Source organism: Heterocephalus glaber, unplaced genomic scaffold, assembly GCF_053883595.1.
Source record: "Heterocephalus glaber isolate CG9 unplaced genomic scaffold, H.glaber_assembly_v1.0 deba00000006, whole genome shotgun sequence".
In the NCBI taxonomy this organism is placed as follows: Eukaryota; Metazoa; Chordata; class Mammalia; order Rodentia; family Bathyergidae; genus Heterocephalus; species Heterocephalus glaber.
Genome location: NW_028258136.1, coordinates 997,307 through 1,025,023, shown reverse-complemented (window position 1 = coordinate 1,025,023; position 27,717 = coordinate 997,307). Strand labels below are relative to the sequence as shown.

The 27,717-nt window shown below is 34.8% G+C and overlaps 1 protein-coding gene and 1 pseudogene across 19 annotated transcripts in view; both read right to left on the bottom strand.

Moving 5' to 3' along the window:
• Window positions 1-27,717, bottom strand: part of Ccdc15 (coiled-coil domain containing 15) — a 128,737-nt gene that overhangs the window by 18,382 nt on the left and 82,638 nt on the right. For 18 of the 19 annotated variants that reach the window (XM_087200592.1, XM_087197350.1, XM_087199940.1 and 15 more), the window contains 3 exons: window positions 5,510-5,683; window positions 5,040-5,188; window positions 2,789-3,679 (listed from right to left, as the gene is read on the bottom strand). In XM_087200592.1, coding sequence (XP_087056718.1) covers window positions 3,558-3,679; window positions 5,040-5,188; window positions 5,510-5,683 — 445 coding nt within the window. In that variant the 3' untranslated portion in view covers window positions 2,789-3,557. Of the gene's footprint in view, window positions 1-2,788; window positions 3,680-5,039; window positions 5,189-5,509; window positions 5,684-27,717 lie in introns of those variants that run through there. The other variant, XM_087199356.1, reaches the window with a different exon arrangement.
• Window positions 1,234-2,677, bottom strand: LOC110347411 (biogenesis of lysosome-related organelles complex 1 subunit 5 pseudogene; annotated as a pseudogene).

Genomic DNA, 27,717 nt, shown 5'->3' with positions numbered 1-27,717 from the left:
CAGCACCATTTATTAAAGAGGCTATCTTTCCTCCAGTGAGGGTGTGTGGTTCCTTTGTCAAGGATGAGGTGGCTCAGTGTGTCTGGAGTTGTTTCTGCATCTTCTAATCTGTTCCACTGGTCCTCAGGTCTATTTCTTTGCCAGTACCATGCTGTTTTTATCCCAGTAGCTTTGTAGTATAGTTTCAAGTTGGGGATTGTGATACCCCCGGCCATGTCTCTGTTACCTAGAATTGCTTTTGCTATTCTGGGTCTCTTCTTGTTCCAAATGAATTTTTGGATTTTTTTTCTCAAGGTCTGTGAAGTATGCTGCTGGGATTCAACTGGAATTGCATTGAATCAATATAGCAGTTTTAGAAGTATGGCCATTTTCACTATATTGATCCTACCCAGGAGCAAGTGATGTCTTCCCATTTTCTGATATCTTCAATCTCTCTTTTCAGAGTGTTATAGTTTTCTGCAAATCTTAAATGTTACACCTGTCAGATATGGTGCTGAACGCCTGTGATCCCAGGCTAGGGAGGCAGGGGCAGGAGGATCACTGCAAGGCCAGCCTGGCCTACATAGTGAGTTCAAGGCCAGCTTGAACTACAAAGAGACCCTGACTCAAAAAAGCAAAATAAATAAATGAATAAAAAAGCAAAATGCTATACCCATTAAATGATATCTGATTTCTTCCTAACCCCAGCTTTCAATAACCACCAGAGACTTTCTCTAGGAATTTGACTATTTTAGGGATCTCATTTGAGTGGAATTACATGGTACTTATCTTTTGTGACTGCCTTATTTTACTTAACATAATACTGCAACTTGTGACATAATTTCCTTCCTTTTAAAGCCTGAATACCATTGTAAGTATATACCACATTTTGTTTATCCATTCATTCACTGATGGACAGTTGGGTATTGTGAATAATGCTACTATGAAAATGAGTATATGAATACTTGTTTCAGATCTTAGTTTCACTTCTTTTAGCTATATATCCAGAAGAGGAATTGGTAGGTTATGGGAGTTTCCTTTTAGTGATGAAAATGTTCTAAAATTTAATGATAATGATGATTATACAATCCTGTGAATGTACTAAAAATCACTGAATTGTACACTTTAAGGGTAAACCGTGTATAACATGTGAATTACATCTCAATAGAATGTTAAAAATAAAACTTTTTTTTGTAATTTCAATACTTTTATTTCAGAAAAGTTTTCTTAAGTTTTAGAGTTTTTTCCCCTGGTATCAGGGATGGAACTCAGGACCTTGTGCTTGTGAGACAGGCAGCGGCACCGAGCTCAATCCCTGGTCCAAATTTTAGTTTTTGTATTTGCCTTATACACTGCTTTGGCTTTCTTCTTTGGGGGCACATTGTCACAACTATGTTGGATTAGCTATACTTAACTGTCAATAAACATTCTTTCCTCTTAAATCCCTCTCTTTCGTACTTACCTCTTTTTCAACTTTAAAACCTTGCCTATTTTCAATTTCACTTAGGAATTGGCTATTTTGTTTATTCACTCTTGTGTTTTCTTTAGTTTTCACTTCTAGAATACTTTTTAAAATTTCTTTCTCTTAAATTGTTTCACCTTACCTTTATTTTTTCTATTTATATTTCACACAATAGTTTTTCTTATTCTAACTTACATCTTTACTTTGGGTCTATAATTTTCTTATGCTCTCTATGCTAATTTAAAAATATTAGGCCATGGCTTTTTAATCTCTTTTATATTACAGTATATATGCTGCCAAAGCGAGCACTTTCATCTCTTTTTTACGTGTAGTCACCTTTTTACTTCCTTGAGGGACACTGATTTGCTCTTTATTCTCTCTAGTAAATTTATATGGACTTTGACTCCTGCTCAATTTTAAGTGGAGTTAGTTTTCCTGTATTTTGAGAGGGAACATGTGGTGAAAGTAGTGTTTTGAAATTCAGAGTCGTCTCTCCTTTTGCTTCTCCAGGTGCAGGTCTTGTCCTCTCAGCCTGTCCAGTGGGCCTGAGAGCTCATGCCCAAGCTGGAGCCTGTGAAGTCCTCTCCAGGTTCTGCTGCCTGTGAAGTCCTCTCCAGGCTCTCTCCCCATCTTACAAGTGCTCCAAATTCGCCTGGTGGGAATTCTGAGGACTCTAGCACTCAAGGCCTTCTGTCTCTCCACTTCCTTGGGCAGCTGTGATACCACAAAAGCCTTTTATCTTTGGTGACCTGGACATCTGCTAATTTGGGGACACCTTATCATCTGGTTTTATTATAGATGTTGCTTGGTTTTGCTGTCCTAGTTGCTCTGTCTGTTCTCATGACAGATTTCAAATTCTTTTACAATTAACGAGTTTCACTTTGAATAACTGGTCTGTGATCCAAAAGCCTTGACTGAATCTCTCCAAGATCCTTGATAGTGAGGTGTGCTGAGCTTGCAGTCCCCAGTGAGTCCCTCTTCTTGCTGCTGCTGCCACCAGGGTGGCCTCACAGCCCACAGGGGCCTCGGTCCCTCCGCCACTCATCCCGACCCAAAAATACAACTCTTAAAGGCTGAATCATGTATATAATTACTTCTCAGATCTTGACTGAATTAAATAATTAGTAAAATAAGAAGTCAATCTTGTCATTCAGGTAATTCTGATTCTTATTTTCAATGGACTGGCTAGTTTAAGCACTTTTTGAGACATAACTTAAGTGTTTCCTCAGCAATGCACATTAGAGAAAGGAAAAAGAAACAGTCAGTATGTGACTTTAATTCATAATTTTAATCTTTTTTCATTTTGTATCAGGAATAGTGTGAAAAAAATAACATCCACACCAACTATGGCATTTTTTATTTCATTTATTCTAGGCATGTCACTGACCAAATTCTTTTAAAGATAGGGAAATAAGACAGGACTTAATTCACTTTGACTTCAGGTTCACTTTTTTGAAATGTTACAATTATTTTACACAGAAGATATTCAAATGATACAGGGTTTGACTTTTTGCAGTAAAAAATACAATTAAAAAAGAAAACTCTTAAGTCCAATGTCACTGAATGGGGAAAGAGTCAATAAATTAAAAAAAAAACAAACTAGGAGAGACAAAATTTTGAGAAGAAAACGTATCAAATTCAGATTCTTCTCATCTTTGTTATACACAACTAGAAAAGCTAATGGCAATATAGATGGCTACTGATGCTCAGAAACCTGTTTTACCATTTTCCTTTCTGCTTCATCTAAATATTTTCAATAGTGTCAAGACTCAAAGACACAATTTTAGAAAGATGATAATAAGATCATCTCAAAGATTTCTCACGAGCTCCTCTGATCCGAGCAGAGCAAACTACAAGAAACCTTATTTGTCTGATTAATTTTTAAAGTAATAGGCTCTCTGTGATCCATTATAGAGAAGAGATAAGTTTTGGAAGTGAACTTTCAGTCTTGGTCGCAAGGCAGAATTCTAACTGCAGAGATGATTATGTTTGATAGTATTTCTTTCCAGCTAATACATCTTATATACGTTAACAGCTTTTCCTAAATAATTTTTCAAGGTTGATTTCAAATGAACACTGAAATACTACCAGTTGATTCAGCTGATTTCAGTTTTTATTACAGGTTTTTCAAAATCCATCTGTGTGCAGAAGCAAAATTATGAATGGCACTTCGAAGAGCTGAATTTCCCTCAGAGACATCCGAGGAACTGATGACTGAATACAATGCTTGATTATATGCTGCAAAATAAAGGTTTGCTCAGTGATGAAGAAAGTTAAATTCTAAACAGCTCTCCTACCTGCCTTCCTACTAGTACTGTTTCTCTACTCTGAGTCCCATAGGCATTAACTTTACTCGTGGAATAAATGTTTATTGAGTATTTCAATATAAGAAGAACTCTTTGAGGACAGAAAAGAGAATGGAGAGGACAGACACAATAAATAAATAAACAAACTGCAGTGTAATACTTTCCAACCAGAAGCATTTACAAAATGTCATCACAGAATGAAGTTTGAAATAAATGAATAACTGTCTGGAGAGGATTGAAAAGACTTCCAGAAATGGTACCTTCTAAGGTGGCCTTGAAGGGTTAGTACAAGTAAAGAAGGCAATATATGATACTTGACATAGTAAGTTTACTAGAAATAGCAAGTAGAGAGTGGTTTGGGGCTAGACAGAAAATATGCTGTGTATTGTGTACTGTCACAGGGATTCCTAGAGATTTTACAAAAGGGTAGTGATCATTTACGTATTTTAAAAAATATAACATAACACATAGACCTGATAAGAAACTAATTACACAGATGAGGTACCCTAGGAATACAAATACTGTATTGGCAGAATTTTTAGTGTATAACTGAGTCCTACATAATCTTTACACTATCCAAACCAATATACTTAAGGATGGACAGGAAACAGAAACATTAGTGACAATAAGAAGGTATTCATTTTATCTGACTGGGACTCTTGATAGAGGGCCACATTTTCCTCAGTATTCCTGGCAAAAATGGCAGCCTAATATGGACATATATGTAGTAAGTCTGTATTAGATACCTACCATTAAGTATGTATACAGCACAGAATTCTAAAGGACAGACCTCTAACTTATACAGCTACAAAAGGCAAGCTCTATGCCCAGTTAAAGGAGGACCTCAGAGTGGAATAAGGAGGAAATATTTCTTCACCATAAATGAAGATAAAAGGTAGCAGAGTAGATCACAAAAAGAAATAAAACTCACTGTAATTATTGTCATCATCTCAGAGCTGTTTTGTAAAGGTGTTATATACTCTCTTGTATGTAGTAAGCACTCAATAAATATTAAATTATCATTATCACTATTTTTATTGCGTTTTTGTGTGTTGGGTTTTTTTGGTACTGGGGATCGAACTCAGGACCTTCCGCTTGTGAGGCAGGCACTGGAACCACTGAGCTAAATCCCCAGCCTTTTATTGCCTTTTTAAAAAATCGCTATTAGAGGCCAGGGGTGTGGCTCAGTGGCACCACGCCTGCCTGGCAAATGCAAGGTCCTGAGCTCAATCCCTAGAACCAGAAAAAAAAAAAATGCTATTAGGCTCCAACTATTCCTTCAAGAAACTTACCTTTATGGTTTTTATAGAAAATACAATTGTTGGCACAGGTATCAGGATGAGCATCCCAAAAATCAGGACCACAAAAGCACAGTGGTGGTAAAGTAATATTATACAGCTTCATTTTCTCCTGGACGTGGACACGTAAAGCTTCCACATATCTATGAAATACAGTAATGATAAGGCAAAGTGAACTAGGAAATCAGTAAGCATGAATCCTGATTTAACAACTTGCTTTAACTGTTAAAACTATTTCATATCTCTGGACCTAGATCCCTCCTCTGTACGTTGAGAAATAGCACTAGGAAAAATACTGTGCTATTTCTGAGAGGTATTAACCAATCAAGATATCTGTGACGTTATATACCCTTAAATGAGGAAAAGTGTGAGAAGACAGTCAATTGTTTTCAGGGAAATGAAATACCAATTTCCTATTAAGTCTCCTCTAGAGGCAGAATTTCAAACAGAACTTTTCACTTTACCTCACATATTCTTTTTCTCTCTGTTGTTGCTTTTCTCTGGCACCTTTTATTTCTTCAAGTTGTAACTGGCCTAAACTGTCACTCATCTTCTCCTCTGAATATGGTGCTCCATGAGATCTCATTCTCATGATCCTCTGCTCTTCAACATACCATTGCTCTTTCTTTTTCTTAATTCTGAGAATAAAATCAGACATGATCAGGAATTTCATAAAGTTGTTGGTCAAAATTAGCTTCTGGATGAAAACACATCAAGAAATTCCCAGAAACAAGTTGGTCAGGAAATTAGTTTAACACCCCAAGAGTATCTTCATAAGTTGTTGCTGGCTAATTTGAATTTATCCAACAGTCATCTAAATACATGGCCTCTCAAAGGAAAATGAAAATAAATTTTCTGTAAGAATCTTAGCATGAGAGCCATTCAAGTTAAAAATATAAGAAGACAGGACTTTTACTTCTGGACAAAAATGGAGTTAACAGGGACCAGATTTGCCCTCCCACGCTGGACAATGAAAGAAACTTAAAAAGTAATAAAGCAAATTGGACAAAATATAAGGGACAATGGTTTTCAAGACACTAGGCATAAGCCAACAGAAGGTAATGGTTCCTGGGCCAGGGATTTAGCTCAGTGGTTCCACCGCCTGCCTTGCAAGCTCAAGGTCCTGAGTTCAGTCCCTGGTACCAAAAAAAAGAAGGTAATGGTTCCTGACAGATGGGAAGCAAATAAAGCCAGCCCTGTAACTGGCAGACATTACTGCCTTAAAAGTTTTCAGGCAATGGTGCAGGGTGGAATTCAAGTGGAGCCTGGTAGACTTCCCGAGTTACGGAGATGGAGCTGAGAGAGGGCAGGGAGAGAAGGAAAATTAGGGAAACAATACCAGGGAGAGAACTGCTCCGAGAGAAAATCCAAGAAAGGAACAGTCTCCTGTATACAGCAAAGAACCACAGGGTTAAAAAAATCTAAAACCAGTAAGACACACACACACACACACACACACACACACACACACACACAGTGATCAATTAAAAAATGGGTGGAGGACTTAAGCAGGCACTTAGCCAAAAATGATACACAAAATGGCCAACATACATATGAAAAGATACTCAACATCACTAATTACCAAGAAAATACAAACCAATGCCACAATAAAATGACACCTAATAGCTGTGAAAATATGAGCAACTGGAACCCCGATGGGATTATAAATTGGTATAACACTATGGAAAAGCATATGGAGGTGGCTCTAAAAATTAAAATAGAGGGCCAGGGATTTAGCTCAGTGGTTTTGCCACCTGCTGTGCAAGCGCAAGGACCCGAGTTCGATCCCAGGTACCAAAAAAAAAAAAACCAAAAAAACAAAAAATTAAAATAGAGCTACAAAATGATCCACAATTTAAATTTTGTGTACATAAACAAAAGAATTAAAAAATTAAAATGAAGGTCTCAAAGAGATATTTGTACTTCTATTTTATAGACACATTAATTCATGGTAGATGAGATGGAAGCAACTTAAATGTCCATTTAAAGATGAATAGATATAAGAAAATAACAGACATAATGGACTATTATCAGCCTTAAAAAAGGAGAAAACTGTCAAATGGAACAACATGCATGAACCTTAAAGATATTACACTAAGTGAAAAAAGCCAGTCACAAAAAGACAATGTATGATGTCATTTATGTGAAGGTCTGGGATGGTCAAGCTTATGGTAACAAAAGTAGAATGTGAATTACTGGGAGCTGGGAGTCCAACAAAAGAAGAGCTGTTTAGCAGGCACACGTTTCACGTGTGCAAGATCTACAGATCAGTTTCACCAATATTTAAAAATGGCTGAGATGTTATTTTACCTTTAATAAATATTAAAGTTAGTAACTTTTAATAAAATTTATGTGTAAATTTTATTTTGTGACACAATTTTTTAAAAAGTCACATAAATAAATGAACAAGTGAATTAAAAAGGATGAAATAAGTTGTTTTTGGACATACAAAAGCTGAAAAACATTCATCCCAGGTAGATCCACAATTACAAGAAATGTTCAAAGATATCCTCTCCACAGAGGAAAATGATGCTGTAGTTTTATATATTTATAATTTTTCTCCATTGAATCTCTTTAAGTAATAATTAACTGCTTAAACCGAAGTAATAATATATTTTATATTTTTTAAATGCATGACAACACTATGAAGGATGAGAAAAATGCAAATATATTATTACAGATTCTTATACTATACATGAAATAGTATAATTTGAAAGTAGCCTAAAAAAATTAAGGATATATATGCTATAAACCCTAGAACACCCAATAAAATAACAAAACAAAGAGCTACGGCTAATATGGCAATAAAGGAGATCATATGCAGTTGTAAAAACAGAAAATTCAAAATAAGGAAAAAGAGAAAAGGGAAATAAAATAGGTGGAACAAACAAAATGGCAAGATAATACAGTCATATAATAACACTATCAATAATCATATTAAAGATACATAGTCTAAATACTTTAATTAAAAGGCAGAGGTCAGATTTGACAAAGTCAAGATCCAACTACATAGTATGGTCAAGATATGTATTTTTTAAAAGATACATATTTTAAACAAATACATTTAAAATAAAAGGATAGAAAAAAGATACAATGCTAGACTAGTTAAAAGAAGGCAAAAGTGACATATAAACACATACATATCAAGACATGTATATAGATACATATCAGATATGTATACCTCCATATATGTATATACCATATATGTGTATCTGTATACACACACACAGACATGTAGATTTCAGATCAAAGAAGATCGGCGCACCATGGCTCCCAGCCAGCAGGAGGCTTCCGGGTAGGTGTGCTGCGGCTCCCAGCGTAGAGGAAGCTTCCGGGTCGGCATACCACTGGCTCCAAGCCCAGAGGAGGTGAGCCGTGCAGGCGCCAGGAACACAGACCCACCTTACTCCCCCTGCCCCGCCCCCATGCGTCAAAATGAGAAGACAGGTAAACAAGACACAGAACCAGACTTCCAGATCACGAACAGCAACCTCAAAGGGAAACAAGATGGAACACTCTGATACTCAACCACCTGGACTCCCTGAACTAGCAACGAAAGAGGATCTGGAAAAAATGAAATCAGAAATAATTTCTCACATAACAGTAAAGATTAAGCCCATAGTGTAAGACATGATTAATAAATCTACAGAAGATACAGATAAAACAGTAGAGCAGCTGAGGAACATGATGGAATGCCAACATAGGAAACAAACTGAATCCATAAAACAGATGCAAACAGATTTCCAGGAGATTAGAAACTCCATTGAAAGTCTATCCAGCAGAATGAGCCAATGTGAAGACAGAATTTCAGATATAGAAGATAAGATTGCAATTAGTGACCAGGAAAAGAAAAAATTCTTTAAAATTTTAAGAGACCATGAGAAATCAATCCAGCAGCTGCTAGACGATGCAAAGAAAAATAACATAAGACTGATTGGAGTCAATGAAGAAACAGGAGAGAGTGCAGATGACATAAAAATCTGTTTACAGAAGTGATGGCAGAAAACTTCCCAAACAGGGGAAAAGAATTTGACGTACAGATAAGCGAGGCATATAGGACTCCAACTAGCCTTGATCAAAAAAAATCTACACATAGGCATATAATTGTTAAGATTCCAGAAACCCAACAGAAGAACAAAATTCTACAAGTAGTTAGAGAAAAGAAACAAATCACATACAAAGGAAAGCCCATCAGAATCACAGCAGACTTCTCAGTGCAAACCCTCAAGGCAAGAAGAGCTTGGAGTGATGTGTGAAGCCCTAAAGGAAAACAACCTCCAACCCAGATTGACGTATCCTGCAAAACTATCTTTCAAAATTGATGGTGCAATAAGACACTTTCATGAAAAAGAGCACCTTATGAACTTCATGAATACCAAACCAGCACTCCAAAAAATTTTAGACAAAATCCTAGGAAAAGACAACTAGGATCACAACCTCAGGAAGCCCAGCAGGATGAATCTGCCGGGCATGACAAGAAATTAAAAGCAAAGGGGGAGGATTAAACAAAAATATTTCAGATCAAAGAAAATTATCAGGGATAAAGAAGATTGCTTCATAATGATAAAAGCAACATAGTAATCCTAAGTGTTTATGTAACTAAAAACAGAGCTCCAAAACAGATGAAACAAAGACCGGTAGAACTTCAAGGAGATATATACAAATTCAGTTACATGAACAAATTTCAATGCCCCTTCCTTAACTACTGATAGAATAAGTAGACAGAAAAATGGCAAGGATAGAGTTGACAGACACTACCAACCAACTTGACCTAGTGGACATTTATAGAACACTATTACAGAATAGTAGAAAGCATATTATTCTATTGTAAGGCTCTTGAACTTGGAACATTTACCAAGATAAATAATATTCTGGGCCGTAAAACAAATGTTGATTCATCAAAAGAATTCAAACCACGCATAGAATACTACTCTTTGACAATAATGAAATCAAATTAGAAATTAGTAACAAGTAGATTTTTAGAAATACCTTAAGCAGAAATTAAAGGAATTTTGAAAAGAATTAAATGAATTAGATTATGTTAAAGAGTACCTAGTAGGAAACTTATAGTACTAAATGCTTAAAAAGAAGGATCTCAAATCAAAGAACTCAGAGGGCCAGGGATTTAGCTCAGTGGTGCCACCGCCTGCCTTGCAAGTGCAAGGTCCCAAGTTCGATCCCAGGTACAAAAAAACAAACAAACAACCTAACCAATCAAATCAAAGACCTCAGTATCTTAAGAAATTTACAAAGAAGAGAAAATTAAAGTGAAGAAAAGATGATAGAGATTTAAAACAGGAATCAGTGAAATACAAAACAGAAAATGAACCCCAAAGGTAGAACTTTGAAATAATCAATACAACTGAAAAATCTTGAGCCAGTCTGGTTACATTATTAATATAAAAAAATAAGGCAACTAGAATTACAGATTCTGTAGATATTAAAACACTAAGGACAATTTTATGCCAATAAATTAGACAACTTAGATGAAATTCTAAATTACTTGAAAAATACAGATCACTTAATCTCACTCAAGAAAAAATAGATAACACAAATTGACCTTTATTGTTAACACTGAAACTATAGTTAACAACTTTTCCACAATTAGAAATCCAGAAACAGATGGATTAACTAGCAAATTTTACCACACAATTAGGGAAGAAACAATATCAATTATACAAAAACTCTCCCCAAAAAACAGAAGAGAAATGAATACTTCCCAGTTCATTCTGTGAAGCTAATATTAACCTGACTCAAAACCTGACAAAGACAATACTTAAAAAAGTGTAAATTAACCTCTCAAAACATAGATGAAAAATTCAAAATAAAATTTTAGCAAATAAAAGGATGATGCATTATTAGCAAGTGATGTATACCCCAGGAATTCAGAGTTGGTTTAACATTAAAAAATCAAATAATTTAATTTAGTTTCCCTTCCTCCCTTCCTTTCTCCCTCTCTCTCTCTCTCTCTCTCTCTCTATATATATATATATATATTTTTTTTTGATGGTGGTGGTACTGAGAATTGAACACAGGACCTTCACACTGAGCTGTATCTCCAGCCCTGCTCCCCCCTTTAAATTCAGAGACAGGATCTCACTAAATTCCCCAAGTGGGATTCATACTTTTGATCCTACTGCCTCAGCCTCCAAAGTGCTAGGATTATAAGCATGTACTACCATGTAATTCGTCATATTAATAAACTAAAAAGAAAATTATATGATTTCAACAGAAAAAGAATTTTATAAAATTCAACATCAATTTTTGACTAAAAAAATTTCTCAACAAACTTCTTTAATTTTCCTCAACAATATTTTATAGCTTTCAGTGTAGAGGTTGTTCATATCTTTTGTCAGAGGTATCCCTAAGTATTTCTTATATTTAATCTACTTTAAATCACACTGTTTTTAAATTCCAATTTATGATTTTGTAGTATATGGAAATGAACAGTTGATTTTTGTGTATAAATCCTTGTCCACATTTGATTAGGTAAACTGTTATTTATTATTGAGTTGTAAAAGTTCTTTATATATTCTGGATATAAGACCCTTATCAGATATACATTTACAAATAGTTTCTCCCATTCTGTAGCTGCCTTTTCACTTTCCTGATAGTTTTTAATTTTGATAAAGTCCAACTTACCAATCTCTTCTATTGTTTGCTAAATAACTGATTTTTATTTCTTTCTTTTAAAAATAACTAATATTTGACAAACACACAAAGTCAATGCAGAGGAGAAAATAAGCCTTTTCAACATGCTAAGATAAGTATTGTACCATGTATGAAAATTAATTCAAACTGGATCACAGACCTAAATGTAAAACCCCAAGTGATAATACTTCTAGCAGAAAACATAAATCTTTGTGAAATTGAGTTAGGCAAAGATTTGTTTAAATATGACTGGCTTGGCCTGGTGGCATATGGCTATAATCTCAGTGCTCTGGGAGGCTGAGGCAAAAAGATTGCAAGTTCAAGCCTAGGCTGGGCAACTTAAAACAAAAAATAAAAATAGGCTGGGGATATAGCTCAATGTGAAGGGCCTGGGCTCAGTTCCTAGTATGGAGAAACAAACAAAAAAGACAAAAGAAAAGCACAATCTATAAAAGAACATATTGAAAAACAGAATTCTATCAAAATTTAAAACTCATGCTTTTTAAGACATTAAAAAAGAGAATGTTAAGACTAAGAAATAAGCTACAGACTAAGAGAAAATCTTTCCAAAGCATATATTTGATAAAGTATTTGTATCTCACAACCTAGCAATAAGACAATTCAATTTTGAAATTTGAGTTTCACAGTCCATCAGAACAACATACAGATAGCAAATAAAGACATGAAAAGATGCTGAACATCATTAGTCATTCAGGAAATGCGTTACCACCACATACCTATCCAAATAGCTAAAATGAAAAAGATATCATGACGAGTGTTGGTGAGAATATAAAGAAACATGAACACTCAGACACTGCTGATAGCAATATAAAATGGTACAACTATGTTCAAAAACAGTTTGACAGACTCTTTTAAAACTGAAATACAGGCTGGGGATTTAGCTCAGTGGTTTCGCCGCCTGCTGTGCAAACGCAAGGACCCAAGTTCAATCCCCGGTACCAAAAAAAAAAAACCTGAAATACACATCTACTACATGATCCAGCCATTCTACTCCCAGGCATTAACCCAAGACAAAAGGTAATAATATATGTCCATACAAAGATTTACCCACAAATTTCATGGCGGCTGAAATGTACTGATATGTACCGAAATGTACCGATATGTACATCAATCTATGAATGGATAAACAACTTGTGGTACATCCATAAAACAGAATACTACTCAGGAACAAGAAGGAATAAATTCTTGACACACACAAGGACAATTCTCAAAGTAATCCAACTGAGTAAAAGGATCAGGGCATAAAAGAGTGTATACTTTATGATTCCATTTACAAGCATACCTTGTTTTATTGTGCTTTGCTTTACTATGCTGCAATAGTTACTACATTGTTTTTTTACAAATTGAAGGTTTGTGGCAACTCTTTGTCAAACCATTCTATCAGTGCCATTTTCCCAATAGCATGTGCTTACTTTGTATCTCTGTTGCATTTTGGTAATTCTTGCAATATTTCAAACTTCCTCATTATACTGTATATTATAGGATCAGTCATCTCTGACATTACAACTGTAACTACTTTGGGGTCCATAAACTGTACTGTATAAGACAGTGAACATAACAGATAGATGTTGTTATGTGTTCCAGCTGTTCCACCAAGAGGGTATACCTGTCTCTCTTCCTCTCCTCAAGCATCTCTATTCCCTGAATCATAATACTAAAATTAGGCTAAAAAATAGGCCATCAAGGGCCTCTAAATGTTCAAGTGAAAGGAATAGTCAAACACCTCTCACTCTAAATTAAAAGCTAGAAATGATTAAGCTTAGTGAGGAAGGCATGTTGAAAGCTGAGATAGACGGAAAGAAATTAAAAGTGCTCCTCTAGTGAACACAGGAATGTTAAGAAAGTGAAACAGCCTTATTGTTAATATGGAGACAGTGTTAGTGGTTTCAATGGAAGATGAAATTAGCCACAACATTCCAATTAGGCCAAAGCAAGGCCCTAACTTCAATTCTATGAAAACTGAAAGGCACAGAAATTTATAGAAGAAAAATTGGAAGCTAGAAGAGGTGGGCTCATGAGGTTTAAGGAAAGAAGCCATGTCCATAACATTAAAGTGAGAGGGAAAGCATCAAGTGCTGACGTAGAATCTCTAGCAAGCTATACAGAAGATCTAGTTAAGATAATGGTTAAAAGTGGTTACATGAAGTAACCAGTTTTCAATGTAGACAAAACAGCCTAGGACTTCCTTAGCTAAAAAGGAGAAGTCAATGCCTGGGTTCCAAGCTTCAAAGGTCAGTCTGATTATCTTGTTAGGGGCTAATGAAAGTGGTGTCTTTAAGTTGAAGCCAATGTTCATTCTGAAAATCTTAGAGCTCTTAAGAATTGTACTAAGTCTATTAAGTCTATTTTGACTGTGTTCTACAAATGGAACAACAAAGCCTGGATGATAGCACATTTGTTTACAATATGGTTTACTAAATATTTAAAGCCCACTGATGAGATGTGTTGTGTATAAAAAGATTCCTTTCAAATTACTAATTGTTGACCATGCACTTGACTCCCCAAGAAGATGAAAATGTATAGAGAGGTTAATGTTGTTTTAATGCCTATTAACACACCATTCTACAGTGCAGGGATCATGGAAGGATCTTGACTTTAAAGTCTTAGTATTCAAGAAATACATTCTGTAAGGCTGTAGCTGCCATACACAGTGATTCTTCTAATAGATCTGGGCAAAGTAAATTGTAAAGTTTCTGGAAAGGATTCATCACTTTACATGCCATCAAGAACATTCATGATTAATGGGAGGAGGTCAAAACTGCAACATTAACAGAAACTTAGAAGAAGTGGATTGCAACTCTTATGGTTGACATTTAGGGGTTCGAAACTTCAGAGGAAGTAACTGCACATCTTGTGGAAAGTTTTCAAGAGAACTAAAATTAGAAGTGAAGCCTGAAAATATGACTGAACTGCTACAACTTCATGATGAAGCTTTAACAGATGAGGAGTTGCTCCTTATGAATGAGCGAAGAAAATGGCTTCTTGAGATACTCTACTGTGAACATTGATCAAAAGACAACAAAGGATTTAGAATATTACGTAAGTTTAGTCGATAAAGCAGCAGCAGAGATTAAGAAGAGTGACTCCAATATTGAGAGAAGTTCTACTGTGGATAAAATGCTCTCAAACAGTACTGCATGCTACAGAGAAATCTGTCCTAAAAGGAAGAGTCAACTGATGTGGAAAACTTTGCTACTATCTTTTTTTTTTTTTTGGTATCAGGGATTGAACTCGGGTCCTTGCGCTTGCGCAGCAGGAGGCGAAACCACTGAGCTAAATCCCCGGCCCGCTACTATCTTATTTTAAGAAATTATCATAGCCACCTGAACCATTCAGCAACCACTATACTGATCAATCAGGAGCCATCACTAATGAAGCAAGACTGTCCAAGAGCAAAAAAGTATGACATGCTGAAGGCTCAGATGATTATTAGTAGTTCTTAGCAATAAAGTGTTTTTTTTCGGTACCGGGGATCAAACTCAGGAACTTGTGGTTGGCAAGGCAGGCGGTGGCACCACTGAGCTAAATCCCCGGCCCAGCAATAAAGTATTTTTAATTAAAGTATATACATATTATGCATAATTGCACACTTAACAGACTACAGTATAACATAAACATAACTTTTATACGTACTGGGAAACAAAAAGATACATATGACTATCAATTTTCTTAACTTTCTTGTAGTGATCTGGAACCAAACCCATAATATCTCTATGGTATGCCTGATATAACCATAAAAAATACAAAGCAATCAGAAAAGAATTGCCTGAAGAAAAGGAGGTGGAGGTGGGGTGGGCAAGAAGGAGCCAAAGGGCGTATGAGAATGATGGATATATTTACTAACTTTACCATTGTGGGGGCTACATGTGAGTATGCAAGTCAAAAATTATCAAATTTTATACTTTAAATATGTGAAGTTTATTGGTATCAATTAATTATACCTATAGTATTTTTTAAATCCCCACTTATAAGTAGAGAGGAAATAAGCAGATCAGTAAGAAAATCATGAAAAAAATCAGTAAAGATGTTTTGCTAAAAATGACTTGCTGAGGTTGTAGCTCAGTGGTAGAGTGCATACTTAGCATATTGAATCTCCAGCATTAAAAAGGAAAAAAAGAAAGAAAACTGATTCAAGATTAGAATTTATAAACACATGTTAAGGCTTATTGCTAAAAATCACTTTAAAACAAATGACCTATTGTTTTCTGAACAGGAGTATCTGTCCAATTCACACTCATATTCTTCAATAAAGCATGGTCTACTGAAAATTCTGGTCTTCTGTATGTGGCCAGCTATCAAGTGCAGGGGAATTATACCTTTCCATTTTGTTAGATTAATAAAGGTATAAGTTGAAAATCTACAAAAGCTGAAAGTTTCAGCACCAGAAAAATTCAGGACATGGGAGCTGTAGAACCAAATTTATTTATGACAGTGAATCACTGGCCACCTCCAGAGGAGAGACAAGGCCACTTTAGAAAAGGATTTTCTTAGAACTACCCTCCCATGTCTGTTAGTATTTCATGAGTTATAACTGTAAATCTAAATTGAGTATTTCTCAAAGAGTACAGAACAAATTTGATATAAAGTCGTAATAGGGTAGAAGTGAGAAATGTCATTATCGTACCCTGGGCAGAGGGTTGTCTTTTTATATTAATGAACATCAAGATTTAAAGGCATATAAGGCAGTGTAGTTAGGAATGTGAGAAAGGTAATCTGGGCAAAGGCCAAAATAGGCCCATACAGATTATCTCCACTGACTTTAAAATATGTTGCCTTGCTCTCTTATAATAAGCTAGGGAATGAATAGGTAAGATTAAAAGTACAAAATTTAGATGAGCCTAATATGACAAGTGCTATTGGCTTGGGTATCTACAAACAGAGTTCCTATTCCAAAGAGAGAAAGACAAAATATTTTGAAGACATTCGTATTTGTTAATTCAACTCCTGACCTTTTTAAAAACAAACATAATGAATCAAATGATATTTTCAATGATGAAATATAATGGAGCTGAGGGAATGAAAACAGAAAAGATAAACATCAAATTTAAGGCATGTATTAATTTGAACCCTACAAGTAGTAGCATAAACAATTTCATATGAAGTTGTTTTTTACTAGAGTAATTCTCTAAACCATTATTCTCTACATCAGTAAACTAAGAGCTAAGGAAATATCAGTATTGTTTTCTAAGGGTTCACACTTTAGGTTTTGGCAATAGAACAGTGATGAGAAAGAATGGAATCAGTCCTCCCTCTCTCCTCAGCTACTTGTCCTCTTCTAATAGTCAAATATCACAAGATAGAGTCTTCTAGACTGTCTGTTTTTAGTTCCACATTTCCTCATTTATTCCAAAATAGCTTTAAGATTCATCGCTCCAACAAAACAGGTCACTGGTTGCCTCTAAGTCACTTAACCATTTATCAGTGCATTCTCAAGAGGGGCAATACAGTTCCCAAACAGGGAAAAGTTGTAAGATATTACAATATTATAACAGTTTGTGGTCCTTCAAGAAGCTATAGTACATAAAGAGAAATACGTAATATGTGTATAGTAAAATTTTAGAGTGGCATTGGGCAGAACGTCTAAAAAGGCTCTGTATGAGAACAATAAAGAAGAAAAGCTTGACAAACACTGATGGAGCACTATCAATCCTCATTTTACCTGCATTAGTGTGTGTTTTTTTTTGGTACCAGGGATCGAACTCGGGACCTTTCGCTTGCGTGGCAGGCGCCGGAACAACTGAGCTAAATCCCCAGCCCTTTACTTGCATTAGTAACTCTCTTCCCTTGTTAAAAATTTTCTCTTCCTCAGCATCTGTGATGAAATAATTTTCCAACATTTCCTCATATAACTATGGATCACTGATCTCTGTCTCCTTTGGAAGCCCATCTCCTCAAAGCTCAAACCTAAGCATTCTCCTCCTCTTACACTATATCTTCATCCCAGGAGATTTAATGCCTACCCTCAGGCTCAGTTACTACCCTAAACTCAGAATGACACAGCTGTCATAGATCATATTTATCAACATGTCAATTTGACATCTCCACTTGATGTCTCCAGGAATTTTCTTAGGAAAAACAAAACACTTTTGGTCAGATTCTGAAGTTAAGAACCACCTCCACACAGTAGTTTCAGGATTCATAAAATCCAAAATGATAGTGCTAACTAAAAACCTTGATATAGCCAAGCACAGTAACACATATCTGTTATCCCAGAATTCTGAGAGACTGAGACAGGAGTTGAGCCAGCCTGAGTAACTTAGTAACTTAGCAAGACCTTGTCTCAAAATAAAAGGTAAAAAGGGCTGGGGATGTGGTTCAGTGCAAAGATCCTAGGTTCAATCCCTAGTACTTTAAAAAAAAAATGATACAAACAATTACTATATAAACAAGTTTCTATTCCTCTCTAATGTCTTCAAGCTCTCTTAAATAAATATACCTTTTCCTGATACACAAGAGAGCTACCCTACGTCAGAAATTAATGTGTCAATACACCTGTTTTTCCCAGGGCAATGATATGAATACTACTATAGTGGTTCTCTTCTTATGCTAAAGGGTACACTAAAACCAGGATCAGGTTTTTGCTAAAAGGAGATAAGAATGTACAAGACTATAAAATGGCTGCTAAACTTAATACACTAGGTATTTGTACAACTAAAAACAAGTAGACATCAATATTTACATTTTTGAAGAGAATTCTAAAAACAAATTGATAAATGGGATACTGTATAAAGAGAATATAAAAATATTTTCATATAATTTCAATAAAAACTCAAAAAACTGTTCTTGTTACCCAGTCCTCCTCCATATAAGGCTGTACCACAAATCTTTTACAAACATAAACTAATAGAGACCTAGAATCAAATATGAGGACTATATTTTGACTCATGAATTCTTTCTTCCCAAGCAATAACAGAAATTTGTTGACATCAATATTTCAATAAAAGAAATTCTGCTTCTAGGTTTAAGAAAGAGTCTTGTTACTTCAGTAGTGAAAGAAGTGCTCTGTTAGAAAAAATAACTTCTCAGGGAGGGAGGTAAATCATCCTCTGACACAACAGGATTAAGGCTAATCTAGTACTGTAGAGTTTAATCTTTGCCTGCTGATCTTGTTTTTCTGTTCAACTCCTTTCTCTGTCTCCCCATCCCCTTATTCTTTCAGTATTACTCCTCAGTGATTTCAGAAATCACTACTAAGAATAACTTACCATTTCCTACTGGACTCTACTTGGGTTTCTTTTAAGCACCTCAAACACAATATGGCCCAATCTAAACTTATCCTCTCCATCTCCACCTCCTTCCTGGCAAATCTCCCCCATTCACCTGGTGGCTCAGGACATAAACCTAGGATTTATCCTTAAATTCTCCTCTGACAAAATCCTACCAATTCTTTTAAAAGCTCTTAAAAGTGCCTCCTATTCTGCCACCTTGGCCTTGTCTCATGTGACAGGCCATGTTGTAGACTTCAAAAGGTCAGGGGATAGGGTAAAATATGGGATTAAATCCACTTGATATTTGCTAAGTGTGATCTTTTTATCAGGGAAATTATTCAACCTTTCTAGGGCTCATTTTCTCATCTTTAAAATGAAAAGAATTGTAGAGCTGGGTGTACAGTTCAGTGGCAGAGCACTTACCTAGCATGTGTAATGCCCTGGGTTCAATTCCCAGCACTGCCAAGAAAAAAAAAATCTTGCTTATAAGGAATAAGTAAACAAACTAGTATCTCTAAAGCACTCAACATTATGCCTAGCACATTGTAAACACTCAATGTGATGTTTGCAGGATTGTTTTATCAATTAAATGAGATAATAATCTGTGTAAAGCACTTGACACACGATAAGGACATTTTATATATATATAAAATATATATATAAATATATATAAAAAAATATATATATAAATTACTCAATCCCTTCTCTAAGCTTATTACTTCAATAACCTACTAACATTTAGCCTCATCTATTCCCACAATGCTTCTCACTGAACTCTGTAAAATCTGATTTCCTTCTTCTGACATAAAAAGCTCTTTATGATCTTGTATTTAAGGATCACCTTTTGGTATTTCTTTAAACTGGATCAAATCAAACTCAGAAGTGGCTTCTTTAATTAATCATTGTTTTTGTAATGCTATTCTTTTTGCCAAGAATTCTTGTCTACTCTTTCCCCAACACAATTTCTACTATGTCTTATACTGTTCTTATTAATACTTCAAAGCAAAGCTCAGGAAGTCTTCTCTTTCCTTCTGCTAGCCTATACCCCCAATTCTGGCCTCAAAACATATTATCTGCTCCCACATATTCTTTTTCTTTTAGGAAAAAATAAAACAAATTTTCTTTTCCAGTTTTAGGTTTTTTTGAGACAAGGCCTTGCTATTACTCCAGGCTGACCTCAAACTCATGCTGATCCTCCTGGCTCAGCCTCCTGAGTGCTGGGATTACAGGTGTGCACCACCACTCCCGGCACAAAACAAATTTTCATAAGCAAATAAGAATAACAATAGTTATTACACTGTGTATTGTTGTTTTCAAAGTTACTCAGTATATGACATAAAACAAAAAGATTCTTACAAAATCAAAACAGATATTAACACAAATTTTCTTTTCAACAGCTTAAGCTTAACATAAATGAAACAAAGTACCATATATATAGAAATATTTTTAAAACAATTATTTAATTTGGGGAAGTATTTGAAATTCCTACTTCCTATTTATCTCTCTTCCATTTAGTGCTCTCTCTACACATATACATGTACATATACATACACAGTTTCTCATTTAAGAGAAACCACACACAACGTGTGATATTTGAACTTGGATATCTGATTTATTTCACTTAACATTATATTTTTAAGTTGCATCCATTTATGTATAAATGCCTCAAGTTTATCTTTCTTTAGGGCAACATAGTATTCAATTGTATATAAACACCACATTATCCTTATCTTTTTTTTAAGAGTAAGAAGTATTTATTGAGGGAAAGATAGTTACTAAGAGAGTCAGAACAGGGCCTGAAAAGTGGGTTCTATTCTTATCTATTCACCTGTCGATTGTCATATATGTTGTTTTCAAAATCTAGCCATTATAAATTGTCCTGCTATAATCATGGGTATTTATGTATCCTTGCAATATGATGATGTGAACTCTTTTGGGAAGATACCTAGGAGGAGGAAAGCTGAGTCAAATGGAATTTTTCTACTTTTAGTTTTTTGAGGACTCTCCACCTGATTTCCATAGTGGTTATACTAGTTTACACTCACACCAACAATGTAGTAGTTTCTTTTTTCCCACATCCTCACCAGCATTTGTTGATGTTAGATTTTTGAATGATAGCCATTCTTTCTGGGATAAGATGATAACCTTGGGTAGTTTTAATTTGCATTTCTCTGATGGTCAGCAATGATGAGCATTTTTTCATGCATTTATCGGCCATTTCTACTTCTTATGGAAAGTACCTATTTCAGTTGCCTGATTTTTGATTGGGTCTTTTATTTGGGGGGGGTCTAATTTTTTTTGAGTTCTTTGTATGTTCTTAATGCTAGTCATGCATCCATAGAACAGCTGGAAACATTTTTTTTCCTCTCATTCTGAAGACATGTCTGCAGTATGTTGGTAGCTTTCTTTGCTTTGCAGAAGCTCTTTAACTTGATATAGTTCCCTTTGCTGATTCTTGATATCATTTCTTATGACATTGGGGTTCTGTTCAGAAAGTCCTTGCTTATGCTTGTGTCTTCAAGAGTTCTACTTATTTTATCTTCCAGCAGACTGTTTCTGTTTTAACATTTAGATCTTTGATCCATTTTGATTTTAGTGTAGTAGATGGTGAGACATGTGAGTCTAGACTCAATCTTCTGTGTGTGGATATCCAATTTTCCCAGCACCATTATTAAAGAGGCTATCTTTCCTCCATGTTTTGGTTCCTTTATCAAAGATCAAACAGCTGTATATGCCTAGGGTTGTTTCTGTTTCTATTCTGTGCCATTAATCCCACATGCCTGACTATGTCAGTACCATGCTGTTTTGGGGGGGTTTTTTGCATTCAAAATATTTTAATAATGAATAAAGAGTAACCATGCTGTTTTAATCACTGTAGATTTACAGTGTAAGTCTGGGACTGTGATGCCACCTGCTTTGCTTTTCCTAGTCCGAGTTTCTTCTAATTCCATATAAATTTTGGGACTATTTTTTCTAGCTCTGTGGTATTTCAACTGAGATTACATCAGCTTTAGAAGTACAGCCCTTTCAATTATGTTGGTTTTGTATATCCAGGAACAGGGGATATTTTTCCAATTTCTGATGTTCTCCTCTATTTCCTTTTTCAGTCTGATGTAATTTTTATCATAGAGGTCTTTCACTTCCTTAGCTAATACATAAATATTTAACTTTTTGGATGCTATTATAAATGGTATTGTTTTCCTAATTGCTTTGTCAGTGAATTCATTATTAGTGTATAGGAATGCTACTGATTTTTGTGTTTACTGTGCATTGTGCTACACTGCTGAATAGGAGTCTTTTGGGAGTTTTTCAGGTTTTATTAGTAAAGGATCATATCATTCCCCAAATAATGACATTTTGACTTTGTCCTTTCCTATATGTATCCCTTTATGTCTTTCTGTTCCCTGATTGCTCTAGCTAATGTTTTGAAAACAATATTGAACAGGAATGGTGATAACAGACATTTTCATGTTACCGATTTTAGAGGAAAAACTTTCAGCTTTTCTCCATTTAATATGATGTTAGCAGTAGCTTGGTCATAAATGGTTTTATCATGTTGATATAAAGATTTTACGTACCTACTTTTTTCAGTTTTTCCATGAATGAATGTTGGATTTTGTCAAAGGCTTTTTCTGCATCTACTGAGATGATGGTGTGATTTTTCTCCTTGCTTCTGTTTATGCGGTAAAATAATTTATTGTTTGTATATGCTGAACCATGAACCCTACTTGGTTATGGTGTATGATATTTTTGATGATTTGTCACATTGTTTGCCAGTATCTTGTTAAGAATTTTTGCATCTATGTTCATTAGAGAAATTGGCTTATAGTTTTTTGTTTTGTTTTGTTTTTGGTTGGATCCTTGTCTAGTTCTGGGATCAAGACAATGTTAATTTCCGAGAATGATTTTGGAAGAACTCCTTCCCTTTCAATTTCATTAAAGTTTGAGAACAATTTGGTGTTCCATCTTCCCTGAAGTTCTTATAAAATTCAGCTGTGACTTTATCTTGGTAGTTTTTTATTATTATTATTACTGCTTCAATTTCATGGCCTATTACTGGATTGCACAAGATTTTTAAGGCTTCTTGGTTCAATTTTGGCAATTCATATGTACCTAGGAATCTCTCCATTTCTTCTAAGTTCTCCAACTGTTTGACATATATATTTGTGAAAGTTACTAATAATTTTCTGAATTTTAGGAGTGTCTTGTTATTTCACCTTTTTAATTTCTAAATGCATTTGTGTCTCTTTCTTTTTTGGGGATAAGACTGGTTGTCTATTTTATTTATTCATGCAAATAACTAGCTTGATTGCTCTGATCTTTTAATTTTTTTCCTTGTATAAGATCTGGGTTTGGATTGTTCTTGTTTACCTAAGATCTTGAGAGGCACTGTTACATTATTTATTGGGGCTCATTCTATGTTTCTGTTGTGGAATTCACCACTATGAACTTCCCTCATTGGATTACGTGCATTGTCTCTTACAAGTACTGGAATGCTGTACTACTTTATCACTTAATTCTAGAAATTGTCATTTCTTTCTGAATTTCCTCTGTGACCCACTGGTTAGTCAAGAGTGTTGTTTAATTTCCAAATATTTGTATAGTTTCTGTGACTTTTTGCTATTGATTTCTAGTTTAATTGCATTGTGATGTGATAATATGCATGATAAAATTTGGCTCTTTTTGCATTGCTTGGGCTTGCTTTTTTCACTAATATGTAGTCTATTTTGGAGAAAGTACCATGTGCGGGTAAAAAAAAATGTGTATTCTGTTGGTGTTGGATGGAACACTCTGTATATATTTATTAAGTCCATTTGTTGAAAGATCCCTTTCTTTGATTTTTTTGTTTAGTTGATCTGTTTGTGATAGTGGTTGCCCCACCATAATGGTATTGATGTTTATTGATCTTTTATTCCATTAGAGTTTGTTTTATGAAGTTGGGTACACCATGGTTTGGTGAATATATGTTTGTAAATGTCACCTCTTCCTGCTGAGTAGTTCCATTGACCAATAATATGTATTAATGTTCTTCTTTGCCTCTTTCGATCAGCTTTCCCTTGAAATCTATTTTGTTTGAAAATAGGATAGCTATTCTTGCTTGTTTTCAGGTTCCTGTTGTGTGGAATACTGTTTTCCAACCTTTGGCTTTTAGTCTATGAATATTTTTTGAGTGTTAAATGTGTTTTTTGCATACAGTATGCCTTTAGATTGTCTTTCTTGATCCATTCTGCTAATTTGTGTCTTTTGATTAGCAAGTCCATTTACACTGATGGTTGTAACTGATAGGTATTGACTTATTCCTGTCATTGTATTAATTTCCTGTTGGTGTTTTGCTTTCTTTCCCTTCTACTTACTTGCTAGCCCTATTGGATGTGTTCATTTTACTGGACATTTTGTCGTTGTTAGCTTCACTGTCTCCTTCTAGGATGTCCTTGAGAATTTTTTGGAGTGCTGGTTAGGTGGTCATGAATTTCTTTAGGTTTTCTTTATCATGGAAGTAATCTCATTTCTCCATCAAGCTTGAAAGGTGAATTTGCAGGATAAAATTCCTGGGTTGGAAGTTGTTCTCTTTAAGACCTTGAAACACTTCATTCCATGCTCTCCTTGCCTTTAAGGTTTGCGTGGAGAAATGTGTAGTAATTCTGATAGGTTTTCCTTTATAGGTGATTTGTTGCTTTTCTGTAGCAGCCCTTGAGAGTCAGTTTATATGTTGTAGTTCTGGTATTTTATTATGTGGTGTGGAGTAGTATTTTTCTGATCATTGCTATTCAGGGTTCTGTATGCTTTGCTTATTTGTATGTTAAAATCTTTGTCCAAGTCTGGAAAGTTTTCTGCTATTACTTGTGCAAACAGGTTTTTTTATGTCCTTTGGGTTGTTTTCTGATTTTTGCTAATTCCAATTACTCTTTCATTAGTCTTTTTTGAGTCATTTAGGAGCTGTTGGATCCGTTTTTCATGTTCCCTTGTGTTTTTAAGGTATGTCTCATTAACTGATCATTGACCACAGCCCTGTCCTCTAGGTCTGGCACTCGGTCTTCACATTGGTTGCTTTTGCTACTCATACTTTCAATCATGTTTTTGATCTCCTGGATTGCTGTTTGGAGCCTTCTTATAGACTCTTATTCATTTTTATGCTGGGCATTCATATTTTGTGTTTCTTCATTTAGCTCCACTAGCTGTTTATTAGTGTCTTCTCTAGATTAGCTGATCATTTGTTTTGTTATGGTCATTATGTGATTAGTTCTATCTTCTTTAAATTCACCAAGCACATTACAGAACTGTTTTACCTCCATTGGTACCACTTCAGACCTATGTGCTATGTGGCTTATGATTTACTCCCCCTCAATGCTCCCTATACTGATTTTGGGGGAGTTAGGCATTTTTGGAGGCATTTTGTTGCCTTATCTTTTCATATTTCCTTTTTTGTTTGCTTGTTTTTTTGTGCTGCAGTTTGCAAATTCTTTGGGCCAGTGCCTGCTTGAGAGCCACAGTATTGTTTATGACTCTCCAGACAATCTAGTTATTGACATGGAGAGAAAATCAATTGCCCTCCCACATATTTTTGAACCTTTTTGTTCTTTTAACGGTAGTAACAACTTACATTTAATGAGTATAGATTGTATGCCAGATTCTATGTTAAATACATTTACAAATCACCGTATTTGCTCCTCTCAGGAACTTTCTGTGAGACATACATAATGCTATCATCCTTATTTTAGTAACAGAAAACTAAGGATTATAGAAATAATTTCCCCAAAGTCACAGAGCCAGTAGGAAGCAGGGCTGGCATAGCTACTCAAAATTTTAACTACATACTGCATTGTCTTGTAATACTTAATATAAGATATTCTAATGATCTTTTTATTTACCTGCTTCCCCAGTAGTCAAATATATCTAGTAGGTACTCTGAAGATTGGGATAAAGTCTTTCAGTTTTTACATGCCCTAAATATAGCATGTCTACCAATTAATAGAAGCTCAATGAATAGCTACTAAATAAATGAATGAAATATCATTTAATCTAACAAGTGGGTAAGGAGTTATCAATTCCTGTTTATAAAGCAGATATATGATTGTTTTAGGACATTGTTAAATTAGTTTGTCTTCAAGTTAAATCATACAACATCCATGCAAAGAGACAAATGATTTAATTTCTCCAAAAAGGAAAAGGTAAAAAAAATTTTTTTTCGTTATTTGCTGACTATTGAAAATAAGAGTTTAAGTCTTCTAATACTATCTGTAAAATAGAGATATTCATATTTTTTCCTGAGGACAAGTATAAATCCAAGAAGAAAAAGATTATCTAGTAGGAAATGGCAATAAAATAAAAGCCTTAAGCAGGAAAACTTTCAAGAAAGGTCAGTAGCATTCCTGAACAAGAATTCCCCACTGTCTACGCCATGTGGTAAATATGTCATAAGAAGATTTACGCTAGACATAAAATACCCACAGCAGGGGTATACTGTCTTCAGTTAAATGAACTGAACTAAATTTCTATTTTAGTTTGTAACCTAAGCCCATAAAATCCTTGTATATAGGCACTACAGAACTGAAAGGTTGGGGGGGAGGTGCACAGATCAGATTACATTATGACTAAAAGTTTAAATTACAGCAAGACAAATTTAATCTAGCCTAGAAATAAGGATGAACTCCTAAGAACCAATATCCTTAGATTCTGAAAGTGTTATATGGAAAAAATTATAGCATATTTCTAAGAATATAAAAGACTTTTGAAATATTTAATTTAATTCTACCTAAAAGCTACAGTATATAACTACGTAAGTTTTTTTTCAAGCCTCCCACATTGTCCAATACACACACACACACAACACACACACACTTTTAATTGCAGCAGTTTTTGTCAGGTGGCTTTTAGACAACAGTATTATTTCACATCTAAAGGCAGGAGAAATCATGTGAGAATAAAATATACGTAAAAATATATACATTCTTAGCAGTATCCTCATACTCTGTACTTTGAAATACAGGATATTCAGCAGAAAGGGGCTTCCCACAATGGAGATATTGCTTCAGCTTCTAAAGTTCAACAAAGTAATGGAACAGTTTGCAAACTAAGACATACAGACAGGATAAGAAAAAAATGATTTATTATCCAAAGGTTATGCTGGCCTCTGTAACTATTTGGGAAATATTCCTCGTTTTCCATTCTGTGGAAGAGTTTATGTAAAACTTGATGTTATTTCTTTCCAGTGATATATTTGAAAAAATCCTCAGAGGAGAATGAACCTGGATTTTACAGAAATTTTTTCTTTTAATTCCTTTGAGTGAAATGGAATTACTGTTTTCTATTTCTTCTTGTATCCAGCTTAGTTTTCTTTTGTAGGAGGGATTTCTATTTCAACAAAATTGTCAAATTTTTTAGTGTAAAGTTGTTCATAATTCCCTTATACTATCATTTAATGTCTGTAGGTCCTGTAGTAATGGTTCCTTGTCCATTCCCAATATTGACAAATCATGCTTTCTCTCTTTTCCTTTTATTGATTAGTAAAAGTAATATGTTCCTGGAAAAATGAACTTGCAAAGAAATAACTGGGCTTCATTGTTTTCTCTACTACAATTTGTTTTCTATTTCATTGATTTCTGCTCTTATCCTTATGGTTTCGTTTTTTTCTTTTTTTTCCTTATCTGATTTACAGTTTTTCTAAGCTTAAGATGGAAGGTTAAAACACTGATTTTTAGCTTTTTTGCTTGTGTAATAATTGTAATTAAGGGCTTATTATTTTCTCTAAGCACTATTTTAGCTGCTTCTGACAAGTTTTGATATATTTATCT